We start from the raw sequence: 27,749 nt of genomic DNA on the forward strand, positions 1-27,749 counted from the left end.
TAACTACCTTTGCATGCGCACAGCAGGTTCTGGCAGCAGCATTTATTACAAATCTGTTTGTACACAGAGGATCTGAAACACGAAGTTCACACAAATAGAAAAGTGCAGCTCTGAAGAGAAGCAGGAAGCAGCCAGTGACTTTGCTTACTGCCAGCCACCACCGACTAAGGGGAATAGCCCAAACAGCTCTCAGGAGGTTTCATCGCAGCTGCTGCACTGCTTTTCCCTGTGGGCAGCATTCTGGTACCTGGGCCAACAAAAGCACAAGCCCCAACATGTCCAGTGGAACACAAAGGAAGGAAAGATAGGGAAACTCCCGTGAGAGTCCATGTTGTGACTGGGCGCCGCTTGGCAGGGAGGGTGAGGGTTCTTATGTTTCATGGGTTCCCTCTGGAGGCTGTGGGTCCCCTTCATGGCGAAGTGTCTCCATATATTTCTGCATCTTTTCAGTCATCCATGCCGGTGGGATAAAAGGTTTTAGTTCCTCCAGCTTCAAATCAAGAGAGCCCCTGGCGAGCAAGTGGGAGATAGGAGTGAGCATGTGGGGAGGGACACAGACACTGTCTAGTCACAGTTTCAGGAAAGCTCAGCACCCACTACTGAGGTAAGATTTTCCAGAGAGCAGGGCTCCCATGAGAAGTCTGATTTTCAGGAGAGTGCAGCATGGTGGGCACACACTGGGTGCTGAGAAGTCTCATCCCGGTCGTGGGTGCTGAGCACAAGATCGTGCTGAGATCATCTGGTAGTGCACAATACTAGGCAGGACCTTGCTCGCTCTCTTGTGCCCTGTGGACATGATGACTCCCCCATGCCCTCCCCCAGTCATTTCTTGTTTTATAAGGGCAGAGGTTTCAGCACAGCTTGCCTCACCTGTAATCATCACTGGCAGCCAGATCCTGAATATCCTCCTCTATGAGGAGGTAGGCCTGCAGCAATTGGGAAACAAGAGATGGTTAGGAGCCATTCTGGTTGAACATACACAGGTTAACAAGATTTTCCACTTGGCTACTGAGAAATGAGATCTGCCGGCATGAAGTAGCGGCGCTAGCTCTGTAAATAGCACCCCTCCCCCAATACCTCAAAGAAACCAGGTCAGGTGTGAGCAGAATTGCTCCTGAGAGTCCAGGGGAAGTGGTTTTCTGCATTTCACGGTTCCACCTTGCTCACTCTTACAAACCCTCACCATCATAACAGTTGCATCAAAGCTGGTGACTTCCTAGGCTGAAGCAACAGCTGCCAAATCTCAACCCCAAGTGACGAGGTGCAAAGAGTGGCCTGCCAGAGGGTGCTCTGAAAGGGGCTGCGGTATGGACGAGCCCATCAGCAAACCCAGGCCCCTGGAATCCCTGTTGCTTACTGCACTGGGTTCTGCTTATTTGCACACTTTAATTCTGAACCAGTTTACTTTATGATTCTCTCTCAGTCCCCATCAAGATCCCAGGCTGTGGCAGGAGCCAGGCCTGGCCACACTCACCATCTTGCCCCCTGTGGCCCTCATGTGCTGCTGTTCTGCCAGCCAGTGCTTGTCTTGAGGATCAGCCGCATACTGCAACAGAGCAGCAAGGTGAGAACATCACAAGCAACATACCATCACCATCATGGGGCAACTTCTGGGTGTGGACACAGAGCCCAGGCCCAGTCCTTCTTTGTGGAAACCCAGGGGGTAACCCCATGTCTCCCAGTAAGAGATCTTCCTATGAATAAGGACTCAGCCCCATGCTGCTTACTCCTCAAAGCAGAGCCTCTTGGGCCAGGCAAATTCATCCCCCCACAGGAAGCAAGTCTAGTGTATGACATTAGCTTTAATACAATTTTAAAATCTATTGTGAGGTAACATCCACAATGTACTCGAGTCCCTGCCCCAGGAGACGACAAGCAACGTCAGCAGGTGTGAGAGGGGACAGAACATATAAGCACAAGTATATATTACACCCCCCCGCACAAGCAAGTCCTGAGCAAACCCCCAAAAAGGAAGCGTTGTGCTGACATTTCTGACCTTAAAGAGATGGGGGTGTTTGATGTAGAGTCGCCCTCTGGTTCCTCCCATTCCGAGAGCCCTGAAACAGGAACATGGTGGGGGAAGGGGGGTTAGGCCTGTGCACAGGGGCAGCTGAAGTATGATGTATGGAGGCTTCCTTCTGTCCCCAGAGCCCGTGTCCTTCCCACTCTGCTTCAGAGAGCAGAGATATTTAACTAGTCAGAGGAGCACCATGGGCTCCAGCCCCAGAGACAGTGCCGCTGCCCCCTTCTTCCCCTCACCCAGAACCACAGGGCACAGAGCCAGCAACCCACAGGGCCATTCCTTACTTGTTTGCTCGAGATCCCAGCACAAAGGTTGTGGACTCAGTCAGCCGGGCTGGATCCCACTACAGAGCGATTGGGAAAGGGGCAGAGATTAGAAACCCAGAAGATCCAGATCCAGCACCCGCACTTTGAGCCTCAGATTTCTGTGGCAAACTCCTGCAGGGGCCCCACTGGCTCTGGTGGGGCTGACAAGCTGCAGGCTCGGGGGCTCCATGGAGGGGAAAATACACCTCATACCCTGACTGATCGAACAGGCAGTGGAGTTTCTCTGCCCTTCCCAGTGGAACGTGCTGCTCTGGGACAGATCATCCATAGCCAGGAGGAGTCTACGTCCTCCAAGCTGCTGGGCTGCACTGGGGAGTGCTCACAGGCTGTGGGTATGGAGGCAGGAGACGAGGGCCTCCACCCAGCCCACTGCTCTCCCCTCTTTGTCATTGCAGGGAGGTGGCAGAGCTGGGTAAAGCCTGGCCTGGAATCAGCCTCTGTTCCTGTAGGTGGCAAGATGATCCCTGCCAGAGGCAACGGGGAGAAGGGAGGCTGCATGGAGCACTACTGAGCTGAGCCAAGCCCAGTGAAAGGACAGCCAGCTGCACACTGTACCTTTGGTCCCTCCCGGCGCACTGGCTCACAAGATTTGAGCTTCCACCTGATGGGGAAAGAACACATAATAGGCCTGAATTCCCAGAGGGCTCATGCCAAGAAGCCACAGAAGAACTGAAATCAACACTGGATAAAAAGCACTAGGAAAGGGCCTGCCAGGAGCAGACCCTGTCGGGAGGGCTGGTCATCTTGCCAGCCCTACTAGATTTTACTAATCCAAGCTGCCTACAGCCTAAAATGATTCTGCTCTCCTGATTGGGATATACATCCCCTCCCCCTCTCCAGATAGAGCACCCCGAATCTCCCTCCGCCCCCACACACCCATTTCGTTGGTGCTGGATCCTCTTCCGCATCAACCCCTCTCCTCTCCAGAGTCCCACAAGACTCATGGCCCTCTGCTCTCTTGTATTACCCCTGGCTCCTCTGATCCCTGCCTTGAACCTTACCTGACAATACTCAGCTACACATTTCAGGCCCTTCCGTGACCCTCCCCCCAGCCTCACTGACCAGGCTCATTTAGCTGAAGAAAAGCTGTGCAGGTCTCACACACAGAAAGGCTTCTCTTGGCCAGGAGGAACCCCCAAGTTGAGCTCCAGACACTCCTCTTCCTTCTTGACTCAGACCTTCCATTTCCCTCCAGAGGCCCTACCCTGAATGCCAAGCTTGGCCATGAGTTTTCCTCTACATCCCCCATTGCTGCAAATCTGTCATTGTCACCTGCGCGATTCACTGCCCCTGTGTGCAGCTGCCTTGACTTGCCCACATTCTATGCAGGTCTCCATCTTCTCAGCAGATCTTCATCAACTCTGTTACTGCAATTTCCTTCTCTATGGCTTCTGAGTCCCTGCCCTCCTGTCTCCAGCATATGCACTATGCTGCCGTCTAACTGGCAGGGAGTGGGGCCATAGCACTCCCATCTATAGGTTCCTCATTCGCTTGTTTGAGCTTGCATTTAAACCCCTTCGTGGCCAGGCTCCAGCCAACCACGTGTGTCTTCACTCCCCTCGCCTGAGCCTCCTGTTTGACCATATGCACAATCTCACCACAGCCAAGAACCTTGTGCCCTGCAGCTCTCGTGTTTGGAACTGCCTCCCTGAAGGGCTTGGACTCAGAGAGAGGATGAGTCAACCTCAGCTGAAAGCATCTTGCCCACTTGGCAATCCATTTGTGTGAGATACACCAGGAGAAAGATAGCTGGGCTGCCCTACCCTTCCTCAGCCAGCCTTGTGTCTCCCCCCTTATCGCCACACTTACATGGCCACACCTGAGGCTCCACGATCATTCAGCAGGCTCTGTCCTGGAGGTCGCCCCTTCCTCTGCAAGAGAGAAATCCCTCATTTGCTCACTCACCTGAGAAGCACACGTGCATTCCCTGCTGGGAAGGCAGCTCTCCCAACCACATGATGAAACTGTTAAGCGCAGCTATAAGAAATGCTGAGACAGGGCAAAAGGAGCCAGCATTGCTGAGCAGAGTGGGAGCCACAGGCTGCCCTGGGGGCTGCCCCCTTCTTAACCCTCTCTCAGCCATAGGGAGGGAGCAGCCAGTGAGGCCTGCACAAGAAATGAGGGCCAAGCTTCCCCATGAGGCAGTGTGTCGGGGTGGAGTCCTTGCATGGTCCTTACCTTTTTGGGAACAGGGCTTCCTCGCCGACTCGATTCCTCTTCCATCTGCCGGGCACGCTGGCAAAGAAATTAGCGATGGGATGAACACAGCCCTTCTCCCTCCCCAGTCTCTAGCCACCCAGACAACTACTATCTTCTCTACTGCACCTAGAAATGCGTGCCACTCAAGCAGGTGGAACCACCCCATCCTGATCCTTAGAGATGGGCACATGGGGTTGTACCTGCCCAAGGCAGAGACCAGGCCTGGGCCCCTCACTGCTCTGTCCAAGTCCTCTCCTCTCCCAGCCTTCACTCTCCTCAACTCCATTTCCTCATCAGAAGGACTGACAGAGAGGCCAGAAATCCACTTACACAGAGGTCTCCTCTGCAGCCAGGTGGCTTTACAAAGGACAGACTGGCTAGGAGATCCCTGCTCCACCCCCATTACAGGTTCTGGTTCCATTTCTTGATCATCACTATCAACAGGTAAGAATCGAATACTGCTATGGGCCTCTCCTAGCTTCTGCCAAGCCACTGCTAGAGAAAAAGCAATTAGAAGCCCAACCCCAGACTCCCAGCCCAGGTCCCTGAAGTTCAGCCCTCTGTGATAGCAGCTCTACCTTTGGCACTGGCTGCTCATGGATCAGTCTGGGTATCACCTTCTTGCCATCAGAGAACAGCAGCTTGGCCTGTGGGGAGAGAGGGAAGGGTTATCTGCCTCCAGGAAGCTGCTGTACTTCAGGCGCCCCAAGAGGACAAGGAAGGAGGCTAGATGTGGGACAGGTTCTCCCCCCAAGAGGCATTCACAGATGGATTTGATTCCTATAATAACTTTTACACGTGGCATATCTGGCTCAGATCACTGGACTAACATGAACGCAGAGTCACAAAGGCCAGAAGGGATCCAGCTGATCATCTAGTTTGACACTGCCCCGACCCCCCGAACAACACAGGTCAGAGAACTTCCCTGAATTAATTCTTGTTTGAACTGGAGCAGATCTTCCAGAAAAACATACACGTATGATTTAAAAATGTCCAGTGATGGAGAATCCACCATGTCCCTTGGTATATTGTCACAATAGCTAATTACTCTCATTTTAATAATCTGCACCCTATTTCCAGTCTGAATTTGTCTCGCTTCAACTTCCAGCTGTTGGATTGTGTTAGACTTTCATCTGCTAGACCAGAGGTGGGCAAACTATGGCCTGCGGGACCCTCCTGCCCGGCCCCTGAGCTCCTGGCACCAGCCCCGCAGCCTCAGCGTGCCGCGTCGCTGGTGCAAGGCTCCGGGCAGCGGGGTTGCAAGCTCCTGGGGCAGCGCAGCTGCAGAGCTGCGGCCTGCCCTGGTGCTCTGTGCTGCACGGTGGAGTGGCTGGCTCCAGCCAGGGGGCGCAGCTGCAGCACCGCCAGCCACCAGGCAGCGTGGTAAGGGGGCAGGGAGCAGGTGGGGTTGGATAGAGGGCAGAGGAGTTTGGGGTGGTGGTAAGGTGGCAGGGGTGTGGATAGGGGTCGGGGAGGTCAGAGGGCGAGGAACGAGGGGGTTTGGATGGGTGCAGGGGTTCTGGGGGGTAGTCAGGAAGAAGGGGGGGTTGGATGGGGCAGCAGGGGGCAGTCAGGGGCAGGGTTCCGGGGGCGGTCAGGGAGAAGGGGTGGTTGGATGGGGCAGGGGTCCCAGGGAGGGGCAGTCAGGAATGAGAGAAGGGGTTGGATGGGGCGGCGGGGACAGTCAGGGGTGGGGGTTCTTCAGGGAGAAGGGGTGGTTGGATGGGGCAGGGGTCCCAGGGAGGGGCAGTCAGGAATGAGAGAAGGGGTTGGATGGGGCGGCGGGGACAGTCAGGGGTGGGGGTTCCGGGAGCGGTCAGGGAGAAGGGGTGGTTGGATGGGGCAGGGGTCCCAGGGAGGGGCAGTCAGGAATGAGAGAAGGGGTTGGATGGGGCGGCGGGGACAGTCAGGGGTGGGGGTTCCGGGGGCGGTCAGGGAGAAGGGGTGGTTGGATGGGGCAGGGGTCCCAGGGAGGGGCAGTCAGGAATGAGAGAAGGGGTTGGATGGGGCGGCGGGGACAGTCAGGGGTGGGGGTTCCGGGGGCGGTCAGGGAGAAGGGGTGGTTGGATGGGGCAGGGGTCCCAGGGAGGGGCAGTCAGGAATGAGAGAAGGGGTTGGATGGGGCGGCGGGGACAGTCAGGGGTGGGGGTTCTGGGGGCGGTCAGGGAACAGGGGTGTGTAGATGGGGCAGAGGTCCTGGGCCAGGCCACACCTGGCTGTTTAGGGGAGCACAGCCAATAAATTGAGCTCCTTAAAAGGCAGGTTTTCCAATCCCTTAATCATTCCCATAGTTCATCTCAGATCCCCCATCTCCAACATCCTTCCTGACGTGTGGACAGCAGAACTGGCCACAGTAGCGGCTGAACCAGTGCCAAAAACAGAGTTCATGTAACCGCTTTACTTGATTTCCCCGTCTTTCTTCATCCAAGGATCACATTCATCCTCTTGGCCACAGCATCACCCTGGGAGCTTGTGTTCAGCTCATTATCCACACAGGCCCCCAAGTCCTTTTCAGAGTCACTGCTTCCCAGGCTAGAGTCCCCCACGCTGTAAGCCTGGCCCACATTCTTTATTCCTGGATTTATAGGTTTACACTGAACCATATTACATGCATATGGTTTGCTTGCACCCAGCTTAACAAGTGATCCAGACCGCTCTATCAGTGACCTGCCCTTTTCATTAAAAGCAGCAAAGAATCCTGTGGCACCTTATAGACTAACTGACGTTAAGGTGCCACAGGATTCTTTGCTGCTTTTACAGATCCAGACTAACACAGCTCCCCCTCTGACCCTTTTCATTAGTTACCACTCCCCTATTTTTGTGTCATCTGCAGACTCTATCAATAATGATTTTAGGTTTTTGTTCAGGTCATTGATAACAACATTAAACAGCGTGGGGCCAAGAACTAATCCCTGCGGGACCCCACTAAAAGCACACCTGCTTGATGATGAGTGCCTGTTTACATTAGAGAGTGTCAGGTCCCCCTTTGGAATCCAGTTCATGTGTACCATGTTCATTTTGTAGCATTCTAAATGTACAGGACAAAGTCAAATGCTCTACAGCCACAGTAGTACATATAAGGCACGTTAGTCTCTAAGAGGCCACAAGGACTCCTCGGTTTTTTTACTATTCTCTTTATCAACCACACTTGTAACCTCATAAAAAAAATACCAAGTTAGTGTCACAAGATCTATTTTCCATAAGTCCACACTGTTTGGCATGATTTAAAGGAGGGTACAATAAAATCGAGCCCTCACTTCAGAGCCCTCAGAAGATTAAGGTATGCTTCAGTGCAGAGAGTGGCTTCTGTTGCCCCGCATAGCATGCCCGTTCTGATGTAACATGTTAGTAAGTGCTCTCCAACTCTCTAGGGTGCAAACTCTGGCTGAGGAAAGGCAAAGCTGATCATTCCCTGGGAGTCTGTAGCTCTTCTCTATTAATGAGCAGAAAATTGTGAAATCCAATTAAGATTTATTTACTTCAAATTTAAGATCAGACACACGCCTCTCCTGGAATGGAGGTGCCCCAACAGATAATTAGAATTAACCAAACCCCAGCATTAGAATAATTTTGCAGATAGGAACTCAGCCAGTTAGCCACCTACACAATGGGCTCCTCCCTGCCACTTCCTCATTCTGAGCCGCAAAACCTCAGCCCCTCCAATTAGGTTAGTCATGCCTGACTAACATAATTGCCTTCTATGATGAGATAACCGGCTCTGTGGATGAGGGGAAAGCAGTGGATGTGCTATTTCTGGACTTTAGCAAAGCTTTTGATACAGTCTCCCACAGTATTCTTGCCAGCAAGTTAAAGAGGTATGGGCTGGATGAATGGACGGTAAGGTGAGAAAACTGGCTAGATGGTCGGGCTCAACGGGTAGTGATCAATGGTTCCATGTCTAGTTGGCAGCTGGTATCAAGTGGAGTGCCCCAAGGGTCGGTGCTGGGGCCGGTTTTATTCAATATCTTCATTAACGATCTGGAGGATGGTGTGGACTGCACCCTTAGCAAGTTTGCAGATGACACTAAACTGGGAGGAGTGGTTGATACGCTGGAGGGTAGGGATAGGATACAGAGGGACCTAGACAAATTAGAGGATTGGGCCAAAAGAAATATGATGAGGTTCAACAAGGACAAGTGCAGAGTCCTGCACTTAGGCTGGAAGAATCCCATGCACTGCTACAGACTAGGGACCGAATGGCTGGGCAGCAGTTCTGCAGAAAAGGACCTAGGGGTTATGGTGGACGAAAAGCTGAATATGAGTCAACAGTGTGCCCTTGTTGCCAAGAAGGCTAATGGCATTTTGGGTTGTATAAGTAGGGGCATTTCCAACAGGTCGAGGGACGTGATCATTCCCCTCTATTCAGCACTGATGAGGCCTCATTTGGAGTACTGTGTCCAGTTTTGGGCCCCACACTACATGACCTGAACGAAACGGATAAACTGGAGAGAGTCCAGCGGAGGGCAACAAAAATGATTAGGGGGCTGGAGCACATGACTTATGAGGAGAGGCTGAGGGAACTGAGATTGTTTAGCCTGCAGAAGAGAAGAATGAGGGGGGATTTGATAGCTGCTTTCAACTACCTGAAGGGGGGTTCCAAAGAGGATGGATCTAGACTGTTCTCAGTGGTAGAAGATGACAGAACAAGGAGTAATGGTCTCAAGTTGCAGAGGGGGAGGTTTAGGTTGGACATTAGGAAAAACTTTTTCACTAGGAGGGTGGTGAAGCACTGGAATGGGTTACCTAGGGAGGTGGTGGAATCTCCTTCCTTAGAGGTTTTAAGGTCAGGCTTGACAAAGCCCTGGCTGGGATGATTTAGTTGGGTTTGGTCCTGTTTTGAGCAGGGGGTTGGACTAGATACCTCCTGAGGTCCCTTCCAACCCTGAGATTCTATGAAACCTGCATCAAACAGAGGACTCTGCACTGTGCCTCCAAGGCCACCACATTTGGGTATTTCAGACCAGGGAGAGCAAGTTCCAGAATCCTGGGGCCCTCACAAACAGTGCCCTGCCAGCCGCCCTCTCTGTTCTATAACTAAGGGATCCAATTTGAGTGCCTCTCCAACACAGGCGGTGGAGGCCTGGCCCAGGGAGAGAGGAGTTGATCCCTGAGGTAAGGCCAGTCCCAGGCGATTTAGGGCTGCAGAGACCAATGGGTAGCCAGTGCCAATCCCAGCGCATGGGGCCATGTGCTCCCAGAGAAGTGCCCCGCTCAGGCCGCGTTCTGCACCAGCGCCAGACTCTGGCTGGCTGTAAGGGGCAGCCCCCTGCAGAGCACACGGCAAGAGTCTGACCTTCAGGTGCCCCAGGCCTGGAGAACAGTGTCACGGTTGGGACGTGAAAGGGAAGGTCCCAACCCCCTGGCCAGGCACGGCTGCTGTAAGGCTGACTGGGTTACAGCAGTGATGGGGGCCTAGACTCGCCCCTGAAATTCCGTGTTGGTTGGCTTTGCATCAACCAGACTTGGACAGAACTAGGGAAAGGGGTGGGAGAGGAGCTGACTCCATACCCCTGGCTCCTCATCCGGGTCATGCTTTTGAGGCCAACATCACCACAGTGTGCATGAGCTGGAGAAGAGCATGCAGTTCCTTCCACCAGAGCCCTCTGCTGGCTGCTCCATACAACCAGCTCTCCCTCAGACCTCAGGGGTTCGGGAGCCAAATTAGCGATCAACGTTACCCAAAAGAGCCACAGGAATGTGAATTCATTGTTTCATTTACTGTATAATTCTCGGAGCAAAATGACTGACCATGTATTATTATTTTATTAACTACAACTCTTAATAACACAGTAAAAGCACCCTGATTGGTTAATAATTAAATCACACACGTCATGTAATGCAAAGAGCCGCAGGAGACACATTAAGGAGCCACTGGTGGCTGGTGAGCCGCAGTCTGAGTATCACTGACCTAGATACAAAGGCATGTTAGCAAGGACATTTTGTACTGTGAGGTTTTGGGCACCCAGCCTGTGATGTTCTGTATCCTCAGGAGATTGTGGGGCAGATATTTCCATCCCTGGGTTCTTTCTTACAAGGCTACTCCCAGAGGGCGGTGACCCCAGCTGCGTGTGGCAATAGTACATCCCTACCTGTTCTAGGCAGCTCCGACATGTTTCCTGGATGAGCTGCTCTGGGTCCACCTCCTCCCCGACGTTCTCTCTCACGTTAACTGCTGCCTTCTGGAAAAACTGGAAAGGAGCCCCAAGAGATGGTTAGAATGACGCTGGCTGCTCTAACCTCTTTTCACAGGGGGCTGGCTCCTTGGGACTAGGCTCTCATCTGCGCAGACAAAGTCAGGGGCTGCTCATGCTACACCTCTGCTCATGCTACAAGTGTCACGGAGTGTGGCGGAGTCCGGGCCCTGCAACCCCCACTTCCTGCAATTCACCATGACTCTCAGCCAGCCAGTAAAACAGAAGGTTTATTAGACAACAGGAGCACAGTCCCAAGCAGGGCTTGTAGGTACAACCAGGACCCCTCAGCCAGGTCCCTTTGGGGGGCAAGGATCTTAGACCCCGGACTTGGGGTTCCCAGCCAGCCCAAAACAAACTAAAAACCTCTCCAGCAGGCTCTCTTCCTTTGTCCAGCTTCCCGGGCAAAGGTGTTGACTCCCCTGGCTCAGGTTACAGGCTCAGGGTCCTGTCCCTCACCTAAAGTCACCCTCTGCTCTCCCATCCCCCATGCAGACAGTCCCTACTGCGTCACAACCACCAAATACCGCATGGTCATCAGGGTCCGCACTGAGCACATGGGATGCAATCCCATTAGGAAGTTCCGTGCCCCTTGGGAGCAGACTCCAGCCTCTCTGGTCACTCGCTGTTGTCCAGCAGAACTCATTTTTAAAGTTTCATCTTAACTGTGTGCATTTCAACTCCTCCAGAAGGGACTGCGAGCCCTCTGAGTGTGACCCTTTCAGGGTTAGACTGAGCAGCCCTCACCTGCCCTTCTTATCCAGTTCACAAGGTTGTGTGTGTATGTAAAGAGGGCGACAGGGCTGGGGTTTCACAGGGTCAGTGCCTAATAGCACAGGCTGGAGGTAGAAGGCTGATGTCCACCCAAGAGATTTCCCTTTCCTAGTGAGCTTTTACCTTCATGTATTTATTGAAGACAATCTGGATCTCCTCATTGATACTAGGCTGCAGAACAGCTCGCAGCAAATCCATGGAGACGGCAGGATCTGTAAAGCTGAACACGAGATAAATTACTCCACCCGCCCTTACTGCCACACGGCGCTCAGAAAATCCCCATGGCCCAGAATCCCACTCTACAATGCTGTCCCAAATGTTCTCCCCCATGTGGATGTCCACCAGAGTTTACAAAGCTCTACAAAGGACAACTCTAACAACACAGGCTGCAAGCTTATTTCCACTCCAAACCTAGCAGCAGAATTACCCGCTGACTCCAAACCTAGGTTTCCCAACACCCCTCTGAATTCATCACTGCCTGAAGCATCAGCTAGAGAGGAGTGTGGTTTGCAAGTGATGTAAAAGTATAACTGGGCTCAAAGAAGAACTAGATAAGTTCCTGGAGAACAGGTCTATCAGTGACTATTAGCCAAGTCACTGATAGACCTGTCAGGGACCCAACTTCACGCTCTGGATGCCCCTAAACCTCCGACTGCCAGAAGCTGGGATTGGATGACAGGGATGGATCACTTGATAATTTCTCTGTTCATTCCCTCTGGGGTACTTGGCATCGGCCACTGTTGGAAGCCAGGATACTGGGCTAGATGGACCATTGGTTTGACCCAATATGACCATTCTTATGGATCTCCAATTCACCAGGATTGAACAGGCTGCTGAGCCAGTGACCTGCGCTACCACTAGACTTTGGGACATCTCACAGTGACCACCACCACCACCACCTAGCAATTGTAGAGCATTTCAGTCTTCAAAGAACTTTACACACACTACTTCCCTGGGTAAAGAGCCCCATTTTACAGCCAGAGAAACCAAGACTGAGATCAGCAAAATGCCTTGCTCAGCACCGCACAGGGAGTTAATGGCAGAGCCAGGATTAGAATTTCTGAGTTCCTATACACTGTGCCTTTGCTCAGTCTTCTAGACCATGTTGCTTCTTCCTGGTATGAAGCCCCATTTGCTTGGGTTTAATCCTATTGTTTGGCGGGTCTGGTGGGTGTCAGAGGAGGCTCTTTTTAACTGCCTGAGACAAGATAATCCCTGAGTGCCTGCACAGCTCGCGATGCAGCGAGACCCTTCAGGGAGCCCACGGCGTCTCCAGCAGCAGCCGCCGCCGCCGCCTCCCAGGAGTGCCCGGTGTCTGGATGAGCAAGGCTGGGCACCTGCTGTCGATCCCCGCACGGCGAGCTCCGGGGGCAGCTCGTACCTTGTTGTCATCTGCGAGCGCCGACCCCGCCGCTGCACCTGGCGGTGCTTGATCATGATGTTCCAGGGGCTCTGCAGGGGGAGGAGCAGAGGGGGGTTGTGGCGAGTGTGCCCGGAGAGGAGCCCTGCCCCCGCCCACCGCAGGGCCCCGGCGGGGCGCGGGGGGGGGCGGCTCTGGGCTGTCGGGCGAACCCTACAGGCCGCCCCGAGAGCGGGGGCCGCCCGGCGCCCCCCCTCCTGTCACTGCCCCGCCCCGTGCTCACCAGCTGCCCGTCCCCCTCCTCCGGGCCCCCTGCCCCCGGCGGCCCCGGCTGCTGCTCGGGATCCCGGGCGGCCCCCATCCCCACCCGCCGCACCGGAACTGCCCTGACGTCATCACCTCTGCGACGCACTCACCAGTAGGAAGCGCGACGGGCTGCTATGGCAACCGGGCCGCCATCTTGGGGGGGGCTGAGTCCCAGTCAGTGGTGAGGGGCTCTGGGCAGCCCCCCGCCCCCGCCCGTCCCGTCGGAGCGCGGACAGGCCAAGCCGCCGCCAGGCGCGGGCGGGGAGTCCGGCTGGGGAGGCCCATAGACCCCCGGTCAGGACAGTCCGCGAGTCTCCCGTTCCCAGCTTCCGGCTAACAGGCCAGGGCCACCATCCCGGTGAGGGGCCTGGTCTAACCCTGTCCTAGGCTTGGCCTCCACCGCCTCCTCCGGCAGGGAGTCCCACCGGCTGACTGCAGACACGCGGCCTCTCGTTCGTTTTAAACCTGCTGCCTGTTCATGGCATTGGGTGGCCCCTAGTTCCTGTGTTAGGAGGAGTAAATAACACGTCCTTAGTTACCGTCTCCACACCTGTCATGATTTTAGAGACCTCTGTCATTTCCCCCCTTAGTCGTCTCTTTTCCAAGCTGAAAAGTCTCAGTCTTATTACTCGCTCCTCATACGGCAGCAGTTCCACACCCCTAATCATTTGTGTTGTCCCTTTCTGAACCTTTTCCAATTCCAATATCTCTTTTTTGAGATGGGGCAACCACATCTGTACACAGTATTCAAGATGGGGTTGTACCATGGATTTATGGTACATTTAGAGGCAACATGATATTTTCTGGCTTATTATCTATCCCTTTCTTAATGACCCCTAATCACATCAGGGGCTCATTCACCTACACATCTACTAATGTGATATATGCCATCATGTGCCAGCAATGCCCCTCTGCCATGTACATTGGCCAAACTGGACAGTCTCTATGTAAAAGAATAAACGGACACAAATCTGACATCAGGAATCATAACACTCAAAAACCAGTAGGAGAACACTTCAACCTCTCTGGCCACTCAGTAACAGACCTGAAGGTGGCAATTTTGCAACAGAAAGACTTCAAAAACAGACTCCAAGGAGAAACTGCTGAGCTTGAATTGATTTGCAAATTAGATACCATTAACTCTGGCTTGAATAGAGATTGGGAGTCATTACACGAATTGAATCTATTTTCTTATGATAACTAGTCCTACACTCTTGTCAACGGCCTGTAATTGACCATCTTGATTATCACTACAAAAGTTGTTTTCCTGCTGATAACAGGTCATTTTAATTAATTAGCCTCTTAGAGCTGGTATGGCATCTTCTCTGTATGTGTATATATATATACACACACACTCTTCTTATACACCACTACCTCGATATAATGCCACCCGATATAACACAAATTTGGATATAACACGGTAAAGCAGTGCTTCGGGGGGAGGGGGGGGGGCTGCGCACTTTGGTGGATCAAAGCAAGTTCAATATAACACAGTTTCATCTATAACACGGTAAGATTTTTTGGCTCCCAAGGACTGCGTTATATCGAGGTAGAGGTGTATGTTCCATTCTATGCAGCCAATAAAGTGGGCTGTAGCCCACAAAAGCTTATGCTGAAATACATTTGTTAGTCTGTAAGATGTCACAAGTACTCCTGTTCTTTTTAATGATTCCCAGCATTCTGTTTGCTTTTTTGGTTGCCGCTGCACATTGAGTGGATGTTTTCAGAGAACTATTCACAATGACTGACTCTAAGATCTCTTTCTTGAGTGGTAATAGCTAATTTAGATCCCATCATTTTATATGTATAGTTGGGATTATTTTTCCAATGTGCATTACTTTGCATTTATCAACACTAAATTTCATCTGCCATTTTGTTGCCCAGTCACCCAGTTTTGTGAGATCCCTTTGTAACTCTTCGCAGTCTGCTTGGGACTTAACTATCTTGAGTAGTTTTGTATCATCTGCAAATTTTGCCACCTCTCTGTTTACCCCCTTTTCCAGATTATTTATGAATATGTTGAATAGGACTGGACCCAGTACAGACCCCTGGGGGACACCACTATTTACTTCTCTCCATTCTGAAAACTCACCATTGATTCCTACCCTTTGTTTCCTATCTTTTAACCAGATACCAATCCATATGTTATGCTGGGATTTAGAATAATAGAATATTAGAGACCTCAGGAGGTCATCTAGTCCAATCCCCTGCTCAAAGCAGGACCAATCTCCAACTAAATCATCCCAGCCAGGGCTTTGTCAAGCTGGGCCTTAAAAACCTCTAAGGAAGGAGATTCCACTACCTCCCTAGGTAACCCATTCCAGTGCTTCACCACCCTCCTAGTGAAAGAATGTATCCTAATATCCAATCTGGACCTCTCCTACTGCAACTTGAGACCATTGCTTCTTGTTCTGTCATCTGCCACCACTGAGAACAGCTGAGCTCCATCCTCTTTGGAACCCCCCTTCAGGTAGTTGAAGGCTGCTATCAAATCCTCCCTCACTCTTCTCTTCTGCAGACTAAATAACCCCAGTTCCCTCAGCCTCTCCTTGTAAGTCATGTGCCCCAGCCCCCTAATCATTTTCATTGCCCTCCGCTGGCCTCTTTCCAATTTGTCCACATCCCTTCTGTACTCAGGGGACCAAAACTGGATGCAGTACTCCAGGTGTGGCCTCACCAGTGCCGAAAAGAGGGGAATAATCACTTCCCTCGATCTGCTGGCAATGCTCCTACTAACTAACTTCTTGTTAACATCTGGAAATGCTAGCAGCCGGGGTGCAGTCTGTGTTACTGTGCCACGGCCTGTGCCCAGCATGCTGGGCAGCTAATGAGAAGCAGCTGGCTCCACCTCAACCCCTCCGAATGCCCTTTAAACAACACAGATCTTGATTTTCAAATGTATGTGCGGCACTGCCTGTTTTGCATACGTGTGTGCATGAAAATCCAGGATTTTGCATCAGAATTTGCAGGCAGATGTTGTAGATCTATCCTGGGACACAAGAAGGATTTTGGACACGGCGTAAGCTGCTGCACTTGGAATCCAGTGCCATTGAAAGATCATCCTTACGGGCTCCCCACAGATCAGTCTGGGGGAAATTTGGCACTTGAAATTTATATAAGATGATTTTTAAATCAAGGAAATTAGCAGGGTCTTCTTTCTGTCAACCCAAAAGGGGCTTATCATAAAGAAGACAACACGAACTGGAGAATGTGTGCTGTGGTTATTTGTCATCTCTCCCACTTCCTGTGTGGTGCTGGTTCCATAAAGTAGCTAGGTGTTAAACTGCCTATAGATTTGCTCAGAGAAGCATGAGAGTGTAACCCATACTCAGAGCAGCTGCAGAGACCTTTACAATCATTTACAGTCCTTGAAATATGTATTTGCTAAAGCAGTAAAATACAACTAAATAAAGCAAGAGGAGAGAAAAGTGGATTGAAACTGCAGTTTAGTGTGCAGATGAAACACAAATATGTCATGGGGCGTTAATGAAGAGGAAATCCAGCCCTTAGAACTTGCCTGACTATTTAAATATTTTAAATCTTATACTACATGAAGAAACAGTCTTTCTCCACAAGGTCATTTGTACTAAACCTTTAAAAATGTATGTATATACAAAGAAAAAAAACGTAGTTGTCCAAAATTGTGCACAGCTATAACTGCTGAATTTACAAGAACAATGGGATGTTTTGTCTAGTAAAGTATCCCCCATTAAGATAGCTTTAAACTTGAAAAATACAAGAAAAATTGTACTATTAATTCCAAATCAGGAATAGAGGGATCTTGTAAAGATTGGATTTGGTATCTAACTCAGTTCACCCTATGGAAGTCAGAGGGACCACAATTGTAGACATTAACCCATTTGCTTCATCATATCATCAGTAAATATTTCCCTCATTCCATCTAAAATAAGCTGGAATTTAACTGGGAAAAAAAGTTGTTGAAGCTCCAATCCTCCATTGGGAGCTGGAGCTTGTTGTCTCTTCTGCACCTCCCTCACCAACCCAGGAAACATTAGGATTGGATGAATATGAAAGATGTCTCTCCTGTTTTGTAATCTGATTTAAAACTTCATCTTGATCAGTTACAAAGCCGAGCACAGTCAGAAGGGTTCAACATATGCATTTATGAACTAAACCTTTTTGCTTCAATAAAGGTTTGGATATAGGCAAACAAAAGCCCTTTCTATTGATTTGGGTGGGTGAAACTTTAGCATTTCTTCTAGTAAAGTGAGCCAAGTGATGGGAGGGTTATCTCTTTCAGACTCTTCATTCAGGCCTAGTTCACAGATGCTGGAGGCACTGGACTTCTCCAAAGCCTCCAGCCTACAATATAAAGGAACACTACCGTGTATTATATTGTATTATATTGTTTGACAAAGATTTACTAATTTTTGGCCAGATTTTATCTGCCTATGCTTATATTTTATCTATCAGCATGCATTAAAATAGCACCCAAAGACATCAGTCAGAATTGGCACCCCCGTGTACTGTGGCGCTTTTCATACATACAGGAAAAAACTCTCTTTGTCCCTGAAGAGTTTACAGTCCAAGACAAGACACCGGAAGTGAGTGTGATGAACAAGAGGAGAGAAGTGGGAAGGAAGGCCAAGTGTAGTAATAAGCTCATATCGGTACATCGGTTCACTGGAGATTTGAGCCTGTATCCATTGAAGTCAATGGGAGTGTTGTCCTTGACTTAATTGGGTCAGGATTAGGCATTTTGTGGGTAACGTGATTGTCTGAAATAATTAAAAAGTTTTTTCCCCACAATCAATCAATAATATCAGCTCTTCTGAAGCACCCTTCAGCATGGTCATCGTTGACTGGCTGATTTCTGGACGATATCCCAGCAGAAGTGTGGATGAGGAGTCTGAAAGGAGAGAATGTGTTGGCCTTACGGATCAGTTCTATATGCAGTGAGCAACATGGAGGGAGCATGAAACCCTTTGTGGGAGGAGCAGAGCAATGGCTGCCCAAGTCTGAAAGGAAGAAATAATGGCGCTAGGAGTGAGAGTGGGGAGATGCTCGGTTACAATTTAATAAATTCCTTATCACAATCTGATGAACTCGTGACCCATCCCTTTGCCCCCATGCTCAGGCTGTGTGGCATTTAGGGTTCCAGCTAGTACGTCATACTGTGTAGCAGGGTTTGATGAAGAGCCAGCTTTCATTTTCTGCAAAGCCAAGCCCACTTGTTTCCATTTACTAGAACAGGAAGCTTAGAGGGCACAAGTACTCCTGTGACTGCAAGCTGCCCAGACCATGGAGATCCTGCACTTGGGTGAGTCCTCATTAGGCGTTTATTCATCACCTTCGTATTTCTTTCTCTTGTTGGCTGTGTTCCGTGCCAGGAGGGTGGGGAGTGTACCCTGCAACAGGCTGTGTGTTCCAGCAAGGTGAGGGCCTGACAGTGAAGCAGATCAGGCCAATGTTAAGTAGAATTCCCTAGGGCAGGGTTTCTCAAACTTCATTGCTCCATGACCCCCTTCTGACAACAAAAATGACGACATGACTCCAGGAGGGGGGACGGAGCTCACCTAAACCCTGCTGCCCGGGGGTGGAAAGGGTGTGGTGGTGGCAAAGCCCGAGCCCCACCAGCCCAGGCAGAGGCGGGGGGAGGAGGGGCAAAGCTGAAACCCAAAGGCTGAAGCCCCGGGCGGTGGGGGGACCTGTAACCTGAGCCCCACTGCCCAGGGCTGAAGCCATTGGGCTTCAGCTTTGGCCCTAGGAAGTTGGGCTTGGGCTTTGGCCCCAGGCCCCAGCAAGTCTACGCCAGCCCTGGTGACCCCATTACAATGGGATCACCGCAACCCACTTTGGGTTCCCAGCCCACCGTTTGAGAACCACTGCACTATGGGATGGTGTGTGGTACATTCCAGGGGGAATGTTATTACCTGTCTGAATGGCTGTAACTTGGGAGTGGAGTTTATTCTTAAAACCAAATTCAATCAGGGCCTCTCCTCTAATAGCCTCCTCTCTTATTATTGTTTGATTTGCATCCTGGCAGTGCCAATAATATGCCAGATACGTGGGGAGACACATCCTCTGCCCCAGATGTCGCCTAAAGAAGGATGCAAGATGATTTTGTGGTTAAGAAGATTTAGGTTCTGTTCCTGGCTCTACAACAGACTTGCTCTGAGACCTTAGGCAAGTTGCTTAATCTCGCTGAGCCTCAATATTCCCACCTGGAAAATGGGGATAATACTTTCCTACTTCCAGTGTGGTTGAGACTAAATACATTAATGTTTGTGATGTGTTCAAGGCTCTATGGTAACAAAAACCCTACCCTACAGAGCTCTTAGCGCGTGATAGCAGGGTCTATGTGGCCAGTTAGTGCATGGCAAGCTAGTGTGCTGTAGATTTGCACCCTGACCTGCCATTCACTCTGGGTACATCTACATTTTGAGCTGGAGGGATGATTCTCAGCTCAAGGAGACATACCCACGCTAGTTCTGATCAAGCTCTCGCGCTAAAAATAGAGCATAGCTGCAGCGGCATGAGCAGCAGGAAGGGCTAGCTGCTCTGAATGTGATCCTCCTGAGACACTAGGTGCATACTCTGAGTAGCTAACTCCACTCCCTGCTTGTTCCGCTGTGGCTACGCTCTATTTTTCATATGCTAGCTCGCTCTGAGCTAGTGTAGGCCTGACTCCTTGAGCTGGGAATTTACACCTCTGGCTCAAAGTGTAGACATACTCTAAGTCTCTTTGTAGACAAGACCCAAGACACAATTCCTTGCTCTGCTACAGACTTCCTGTGTGACCTTGGGCATGTCATACAGTCTCTGTGAAATGAGAATAATGGTACTTGCATACCTCATAGGGATGTTGTGAGGATAAATCACTTAACAGCTGAGACGTGCTCAGAGACTACGGTAATGGGGGCCCTGGAAGATACTCGCATCTATGAAGAGCGTGCACGCACTGTCAGAGAAGTGATTGCTTTCTCGTTCATTCTCCCCGGCGTCTGAGACTCCTGTGTTATGATCCTATAGTGTGACTCAAACAGATTCATTGAAGCAGAGCATCTGAAGGACTGTGTAGAATTCCATACCTCTGGCTTGAGAGGATGCAATGGCTCTCTTTCCTAGTTCCTAGTTTGGAACCTTTTTGTTAATTTTTTTTACTAAGGGCTTGTCTACACTAGACGGTGTTTGTAGTACAGCTATACCAGTTTAGCTATATCAGCAAACCCTCGTAGTGGACATACAGCTTATACTGGCAAAAGCTATAAGCCAGTATATTGCCAGTATAGTTTGTATTTAGTCCCTGAACAAAATAAGCTATATCAGCAAAATAACTTTTTTGCTGGTATAACTGTGTCTGGAGCTGTTGCTAGCATAACAATGTCAGTTAGAGGTGTGATTTTTTTCACACCTCTAACTGACATAGCTATGTCATAAGAACGGCTGTACTGGGTCAGACCAAAGGTCCATCTAGCCTAGTATCCTGTCTACTAACAGTGGCCAGTGCCAGGTGCCCCAGAGGGAATGAACAGAACAGGGAATCACCAAGTGATCCATCCCCTATTGCTCATTTCCAGCTTGTGGCAAACAGAGGCTAGGGACAACATCCCTGCCCATCCTGGCTAATAGCCATTGGTGGACCTGTCCTCCATGAATTTATCTAGTTCTTTTTTGAACCCTGCTATAGTCTTGGCCTTCACAACATCCTCTGGCAACAAGTTCCACAGGTTGACTGTGCATCGTGCGAAGACATATGTCCTTTTGTTTGTTTTAAACCTGCTGCCTATTAATTTCATTTGGTGACCCCTAGTTCCTGTGTTATGAGAAGGAGTAAATAACACTTCCTTATTTACTTTCTCTACACCAGTCATGATTTTATAGACCTCTTGTCACGGAGTTTGTGGGAGAAAAAGCCCTGCACCCCCGGCTTCCTGCGATTCACCATGACTCTCAGCAAGCCAAACAGAAGGTTTATTTAGATGACAGGAACACAGTCCCAAGCAGGGCTTGTAGGTACAGACAACAGGACCCCATCAGGTCCATCTTGGAGGGCCAGGGAGGCCAGAGCCCTGTCTGGGCTCCCCTCCATGTTCCCAGCCAGCTCCAAACTGCAAACTCTCCAGCCCCTCCTCTGGCCTTTGTCTCTTTCCCAGGCCAGGAGGCACCTGATCTCTTTGTTCTCCAACACTTTCAATTGGCACCTTTGCAGAGGAGAGGCCCAGGCCATCAGTTGCCAGGAGACAGAGTGTCGGCCATTCTCTGTGCAGACAGCATCACACTGGCTCCCTAGGGCTCTGCAACAATCACACACCCCTAGACACTTGAGAAATGCATAGGGGAAACTGAGGCACCCACACAGCACTCAGAGAAAACATTAAGAACATTCCCACTTCATCACAGCTCTATCATATCACCACTTAGTCATTTCTTGGCCAAGCTGAAAAGTCCCAATCTTATTAATCTCTCCTCATACGGAAGCCATTCCAAACCCCTAATTCCAATTCTAATGCCTTTCTTGAGATGGGGCGACCACATCTGCACAGAGTATTCAAGGTGTGGGTGTACCAGGGATTTCTGTCCTATTATCTCTCCCTTTCCTCGTGATTCCCAACATTCTGTTAGCGGGCAAAACTTTTAAGTGTAGACCAGCCCTAGGTACATGTCAGCTGTTCCTGGCTGCCACACAGAAGACTAGGTGGGGACGAGACCCAAACTCTTAGCCCACCTAGAAGTGAATAAGTGTCCATGGGACACTGGCCATGCTGAGAGCATTTTAATAAGTATTTTGATACAGGTAAGAAAAGGAAGAAAACAAAACAAAAATCAAGTTAGGGGCTTAAATAAAATTGGCCTGATTTTCAGAGGCACTGATCACCCACAACTCGTTTTGAAGCCAGTGGGAATGGCAGGTGCTCAGTTCCTCTGAGAATTAATTTAAGTGGCTAATTTTGGATGTAGGGAAAACCTTTAGGCAGCCAGGTTTGAACATGTAGATCAATATGTAAAACAAAGGCAAACTGTGATTTTTATAATAGTTGTAAAATTTAAAAACACATTTTGAAGGCGACTGAGTGACTTCGGTCTCATTCTGCAGTTACCAAGGTGCTTTAAATGTCATAAGTCTCTTTCAAATCAATTCATGGCAACTCAGAGAAATAACAGTCACCTTTCTGTAACTCCTCGGACAGCTCAGCCAAAGGACTCGGGGACGAGGCGTGTGTCACGCAGAGATGGAGAAGGTGTGCTGGAACCTGCAAGCGCCAGTAGGTGCAAGAGGCATGTGAGTGGGCAGGCACAGAATTGACAAGGAATCCTCCCAAAGTGACCTGGGTTCCAGCCCCGGTGGAAGCAGCTCCTGTTGCTATAAAGATTTATTGGTGGCCTTTCCTGGATATAAGTCTGGGGAAGCAGGCTGCTAATAACCCTGATTCTCCCCTCTCATTTCTAGCTCTTTGTTGCCTATGGTTTCTGCAAAGAACAGCTGTGGCAGCTGGGTCCATAAGAGTCCAGTGTGGGGAAACAGCAATCCTACCGTGTCCCACTGCTGCTGGAGGGATGCACAACTACTGGGCCATTGGCTGGTACAAGGTAACCATATTATTAACCATCCTGGAAAGTCACAGCCATTCCGAGCCACAGCAAATTTCATTATAAGCTTCTCATGGCCACCAAACCAAGCGCATGTCTCCCTGGGATCCTGTCCTCCCTACATTATTTCACAAGCTGTGAATTGTTGGGCAGATAGGAGAATAGACCCAGCGAGGGACTGTGGCAGTGCTTCTTTCTGTCTTATTCCTCTGGACTCTTGGAGGAGGTGGTAGCTCCTCCATGCACGTTGTCTCAATTGGGCTGCACCTGTTTCATATGAAAGAAACATTCATTTGCACATGCAGCTCTGCTAGCTGGGTGACCCACTACCTAATTTATACAAGCAAATGGAGCGTCACCCACTTTTATGGTCACAGTCAGCTGTGCATGCAAATGTTTGCACAAAAATGGAAGTCAGCATGTTTGGATCTAAGATCTCTGGCAACAGTCCATTGCTCATCCCCGTTCAACATCTGACATGCTAATGGCGCTTCTGTTGGGGCACTGCAGGTAGCCAATGAGAGTCATGAAACGGGGCTGATTCGGAGACATGAGAACAGCACGCATGTGTATTCAGGGACCCAGAGGGAGTTCCTGATGGATGTGCAGCAATCCCTGGTCATTCCTGAAGTCCAGCCAGAGGACTCTGGTGCGTACCGCTGTTCCCTGTGGGCCAGAGTTGGGCATTTCAATCAGCAGGCAGACATTGTCCTGCAGGTATCAGGTGAGTTGGCAGCACAATATTAATAGGGCTGGAATCAGAGCCAAACATCACAGGGATACAAAAGCTTTGAAAAAAGACGTGGCACAGAGCTTTTGGCTTCCTCCAGCAAAAGGCAATGGGAGAAAGAAACTAATGAGATTTGGAGTGATAACCCAGGTACATAAAGTAGGTTGTTCAGTTCGTTGTAGTTCCCAAGCCTTTAACCTCAGCCCTGAGTAGGGGGCAGTATAGAGCTGTGCCTGCCCAGGAAGGGCCTGTGATTTGGAGAGTCACCATTCCTCTCCTGCTCCCCCTCTTGCACCTGGGCGGGGGAAGTGAGCTGTGACACCTTTTGAGCCTGCAGTTTAGTTCCCCCCTCATGCCTGGCCAGGCCAGCCAGAACTCTGCCCACTTGCTCCCAGGGGAAGGGTGCTGCCTCTGCTCTGCACCTGCACCTGCACCTGGACCCAAGAAAGTCACCCACAGGGTGTGAGGCCTTGCTCTCCTGCATAGCCACACAGGACCAGGGCACAGTCTTTCCCTATGTTTGTGAAATCGAAGTGCTGCTAGATTCACCTCTCTGTGTGCGTTTCAATAAAGAAATGTTTGTTAAAATTATGGAGTTACTGACACTAAGAAAAGTATTTTACAAAGGTTCAAAATTATTAACATGTACAAAAGTGGAAAAAGGATGCAGGCTAGAGATGGCGAGTTGTTGCCAAATGCAAGAAGCCTGTGACTGTCTCCTAGTGCTGCAGGACCGTGCCCTCCCAGAGAAGGGCCTTTGGACTCCTTTGTGGGACTGTCCACCAAGCGGCCAAATGCAGCCCTGGTGTAAGTGTGTGCCACGTCATTGAAATCAGTGAGTCACATCTGCTCAGGGCTGAATTTGGCCCAGTGTCTTTGTTTGCTGCATTGCTAACTTGTGAAAGTGCCCTGGGACAGGGAAGAGAAATTGGATTTGGGTTCCAGGTTATGGAAATGATTGCCTAATTATTACCATCAGTCCCTGAATTCCTCTACCATTTGTCATACAACGTACCTGACCGACAGTTTAGGCCTGTATAGGAACTTAGACAGATGTCACTTCCCCCAGGAGCTATATGCAGCCATGTCTGGGTTAGAAATCTGTACAACTGTCTAGTCACCAGTGGCACTGCACAACAAATATTTGATTCATCTGAAAATCCAGGCAGGGATTTAGGAAGCCAGACTCTGATTTCCTGCATTGGAATCTGGCCAAGAAACCAAGGCAAACACTCCTGCTCTTGAGAAAAGGGTCCAGGGACCTCTAGGGATGGAGCATGGGTTCTGAACTGCCTCAGAAGCTAGAGTATTGCCAGTTCCATTGCCTGCAGCACCTGGGTTTCTCTTGGAGGTCTCCCATGTAAGCGTTGACCTGGCCTGGTCATGCTTAGCTCTGAGAGCTAACACCATGCCTCAGTAGTGTGGCTTCGGGCTGTGAAGTCTCAGTACATTGAAACCTGATCACTGTGTGCTATTGCTGGGGTAGTTTGATATTTCACATCAATAGCTGGGTGTATCCAGAGTGAGTTGTTATTTGCTGCAGTTCTCACCTCCCAGGGCACCAGCCACCTAGATGGAGCAATTAACTCAGTGGTGTTTTCAGTCTAACAACGATTAATAACAACAATGCAGGATAAACAACTGACTGTTTGGGATGAAAGCCATGAAGCTGCCAGGTGTGGAATACTGGAAATGCAATAGAAGAAGGTGGATCACTCAGTGCTGGCATCAGAATTGAGCCACAGCCGGGAAGAGTGGAGCAAACCTGTACTTAAAACCTGCTTCTTGCAAGGAGCCTTCCCACACAGATTTCCTCAGCAGCCTCCCACCCCGAATAGCTGCCTCTCTCCCTGAGCCTGACTGGAAGCACTCTGAGGAAGGGATCTTGTCTTTCTAGGTTTCATGTGAAGAGCCACATACTGGTTCAGAGGTATAGAAATAATGTCCAGTTCCAACCAATTCCCCCTGCATCCCTTGCTCCTCGGGGCTCGGGGGAATAAGAACTATTGCCCGGCCAAAAAGCTGCAGCTTTCATACTTCAGCCATTTCTGGGCCTGGTATCTCATCTCCTGCTTGTGCCTGGTGCATTTGTGTCCTGTGCAGGCTGATGGTGAGGACCTCCTGACATACTTCACCCCCCATTCTCTCACCCACCCTCCTGTTGGCCAGTTAATTGAGTGGGGAGGTTTTCTCTACTTGTCTGCCCTCAAATGCTCTGGGCCAGAGTCTGACCTGAGTCACACTTGTGTAAATCCAGAGTAACTCTATTTAAATCAGTTACTGTCCCAGTAATGGAAGCCATGGTCTGACCCACTAAGTGGTACAGCTTGGAGACAGTCCGTCAGCCTGAAACCACACCCAAGGAAAAGGAGGGTAAATTTGGTGACAATATATTTAATTTTTAATTTACTCATGAATAACAACCCACCAGATCCCCTCGCGGTAGTCAGAGGTGGGGCTGCAGATACCAGTTGTGGCAGTTTGTAACTTGAGTGTGGAAGCCCCATATAGATCCCAGTTTTTTGAACCCCTTTCTCCCCCAGCGTGAAGTCTAGCTGTCAGTAGTAGGGGCTGGGGGAGGTCACTTTCTTTTGGTCTGACCTCAGCCCTGGGGTAGAGCTAGCACTGCCTGTACCTGGCCTTTTGTCTTCTCAGAGTGCTCAACTCTCCAGTCGGCCACATTACCCAGGGGGACTCTGCTGCTGGGTTCAGAGCAAGGGAGCAGCGTGAGCCCTAATTCCACCTGCTGCTGGGGGAAACCGGTTCCTGTCCTTGCTACGGTCCTGGGGCTGTTGGCTCTCAACTTGGGGAAAGGGCTGCTCAGCCTTGCCTTTGCTCTGGTGAGTCTCTGTGGAGCCAGGAGGGTTTTACAGGGTCAACTGGCCTGGGAGTGAAGATGGGAGTTCAAGGCTGCAATTTGTGAGGGAGAGCTCTCATCTCACCCCCTCTGAGAGGGAGTCCCAGCCAAAGGACACGAAGCCCCCTGGGAATGAGTCTCTGGTTGGGGCAAGAGGAGGATGCAAGGAGAGCTGCTTACTGATGAGATTTGAGAAAATAATAAACATGCTGCACTTGGAATCGACTTGCAGACCAAGAGCAACTTCAGAGCGAACCTGCTCAGCCAGCCCCCTGTCCCTCATTATGTCTCTCCAGAAATGGTGCCTCCTGGGGCTGTGCAGGAAGAAGTGCCTCCTGGAGAGGGGTGGGAGAATGGCTATCCTGAATACAATTTGCTTTCCTCTGTGTGAGAATGTGTCTATCCCCTTTGTGTTACATTACAGCCAAAGGTGGGTCAGACAGAGGACAAGCCTAGAGGAGAGAGAACAAGTGGAGAGGGAGTCCAGGGTGCTTTGGAATAATCTTGACTCCCACTCAGCAGTGAAACTTTTGCCCTCATTAATCCAGACTCCAAAACCCAGTGGGTTCCAACAGCACACTGAAGCAAAGCCTCACCCAGCCTGGAGTACTGTGGGTAAGGGTGGGCTGAGGCGAGTCTCAGATGGACGGCCCTGTTTTCCAAAAGTGTCCTTTAAAATATTGTAAATGCAAAACTATGTGAATAGCTGCTTGAATATGGAACAACAACATAAATGCAAAGGGGACTTGCATTTGCAAATTGGAGAATTAGGCTTCAGCCTCCAGATCTGCCTGTGCAAAGGCTCATTTATGTGCAAATAATCTGAGGGTGAGTGGAGGCCAGCTGAAAGTGTGGCCTTTAAGGCTGAAGCTGTAATTTCAGGAGCTAATAACCTTTCTGCTTTAATGATTCTCTCTAGGTGATTGTCGTCATTCTGAAAGGAAAGAGAAGGAAAAAAGTAGGAGAAAGCCTTTAAGGAAGAAATGAGAAGACGATGGAAAGAGAGAGATTTGCTTTTTTGACAGAGGACTTGGAACTTGCTTGCATGAACTAGGAGCAGCTGCATTTGCAGCTCGAACCTTTAGCACTGTAAGTAGGGTCAGAGCTTAAATGACTCCAGTAGCTTTGAATGACTTGAAGTCAGCTAACTTTGCCCATAGCCGCAAGTCTGCTTTTAGCATTTCCTTTTGAAAAACGCTGTGTCTGCTTTGAATGTCCCAACTCCAAGCTCAGGTCTTGGGGGATGTGTGGAACGTTTATATCCAGACACAAGACTCACTCCACTCTCTGCAGCCACTTTGAGGCAGGGAGTGAACATGATCAACAGAGAAGAAGCTGGTGAGATTGGAGAAAGAGAGGTGCCATCTGCTCTCTGTGGGACGTGGACTCCTGATGTTTTTCTCAGAGTTCTGTATATTGTTTTAAAATACA

The 27,749-nt window shown here is 50.1% G+C and overlaps 2 protein-coding genes across 3 annotated transcripts; one reads left to right on the top strand and one right to left on the bottom strand.

Moving 5' to 3' along the window:
• Window positions 1-27: 27 nt before the first annotated feature.
• DNTTIP1 (deoxynucleotidyltransferase terminal interacting protein 1) lies at window positions 28-13,265 on the bottom strand. The gene is made up of 13 exons (XM_044985686.1): window positions 13,157-13,265; window positions 12,895-12,965; window positions 11,637-11,733; window positions 10,638-10,736; window positions 5,127-5,195; window positions 4,528-4,584; window positions 4,159-4,220; window positions 2,905-2,950; window positions 2,308-2,366; window positions 1,997-2,057; window positions 1,475-1,546; window positions 871-926; window positions 28-509 (listed from the first exon to the last, which is right to left on the bottom strand). Exons 1-13 carry the CDS (start codon window positions 13,232-13,234, stop codon window positions 371-373), a joined length of 966 nt encoding a protein of 321 aa, XP_044841621.1. The 5' UTR covers window positions 13,235-13,265; the 3' UTR covers window positions 28-370.
• LOC123348218 lies at window positions 9,593-27,749 on the top strand. Of its 2 annotated transcripts, none has more exons than XM_044985694.1 (6): window positions 9,593-9,660; window positions 18,389-18,460; window positions 22,592-22,731; window positions 23,242-23,455; window positions 26,117-26,301; window positions 27,238-27,749. In XM_044985694.1, exons 2-6 carry the CDS (start codon window positions 18,442-18,444, stop codon window positions 27,292-27,294), a joined length of 615 nt encoding a protein of 204 aa, XP_044841629.1. In that variant the 5' UTR covers window positions 9,593-9,660; window positions 18,389-18,441; the 3' UTR covers window positions 27,295-27,749. The 2 variants fall into 2 exon arrangements, with proteins under 2 accessions (XP_044841629.1, XP_044841630.1); XM_044985695.1 differs by having other exon boundaries at window positions 23,242-23,380.

The sequence above is a fragment of the Mauremys mutica genome, chromosome 13 (assembly GCF_020497125.1).
Source record: "Mauremys mutica isolate MM-2020 ecotype Southern chromosome 13, ASM2049712v1, whole genome shotgun sequence".
NCBI lineage: Eukaryota > Metazoa > Chordata > Testudines > Geoemydidae > Mauremys > Mauremys mutica.

Coding starts and splice junctions, on each gene's coding strand:
- LOC123348218 (XM_044985694.1), top strand. Junction 22,732..23,241: donor GGGCCATTGGCTGGTACAAG/GTAACCATATTA, acceptor GGGGCACTGCAG/GTAGCCAATGAGAGTCATGA. Junction 26,302..27,237: donor TCAGCCTTGCCTTTGCTCTG/GTGAGTCTCTGT, acceptor GATTCTCTCTAG/GTGATTGTCGTCATTCTGAA.
- DNTTIP1 (XM_044985686.1), bottom strand. CDS start 13,234: ATGGGGGCCGCCCGGGATCCCGAGCAGCAGCCGGGGCCGCCGGGGGCA. Junction 11,734..12,894: donor CGCTCGCAGATGACAACAAG/GTACGAGCTGCC, acceptor TCTCGTGTTCAG/CTTTACAGATCCTGCCGTCT. Junction 5,196..10,637: donor GTCGGAGCTGCCTAGAACAG/GTAGGGATGTAC, acceptor CTCTCCCCACAG/GCCAAGCTGCTGTTCTCTGA.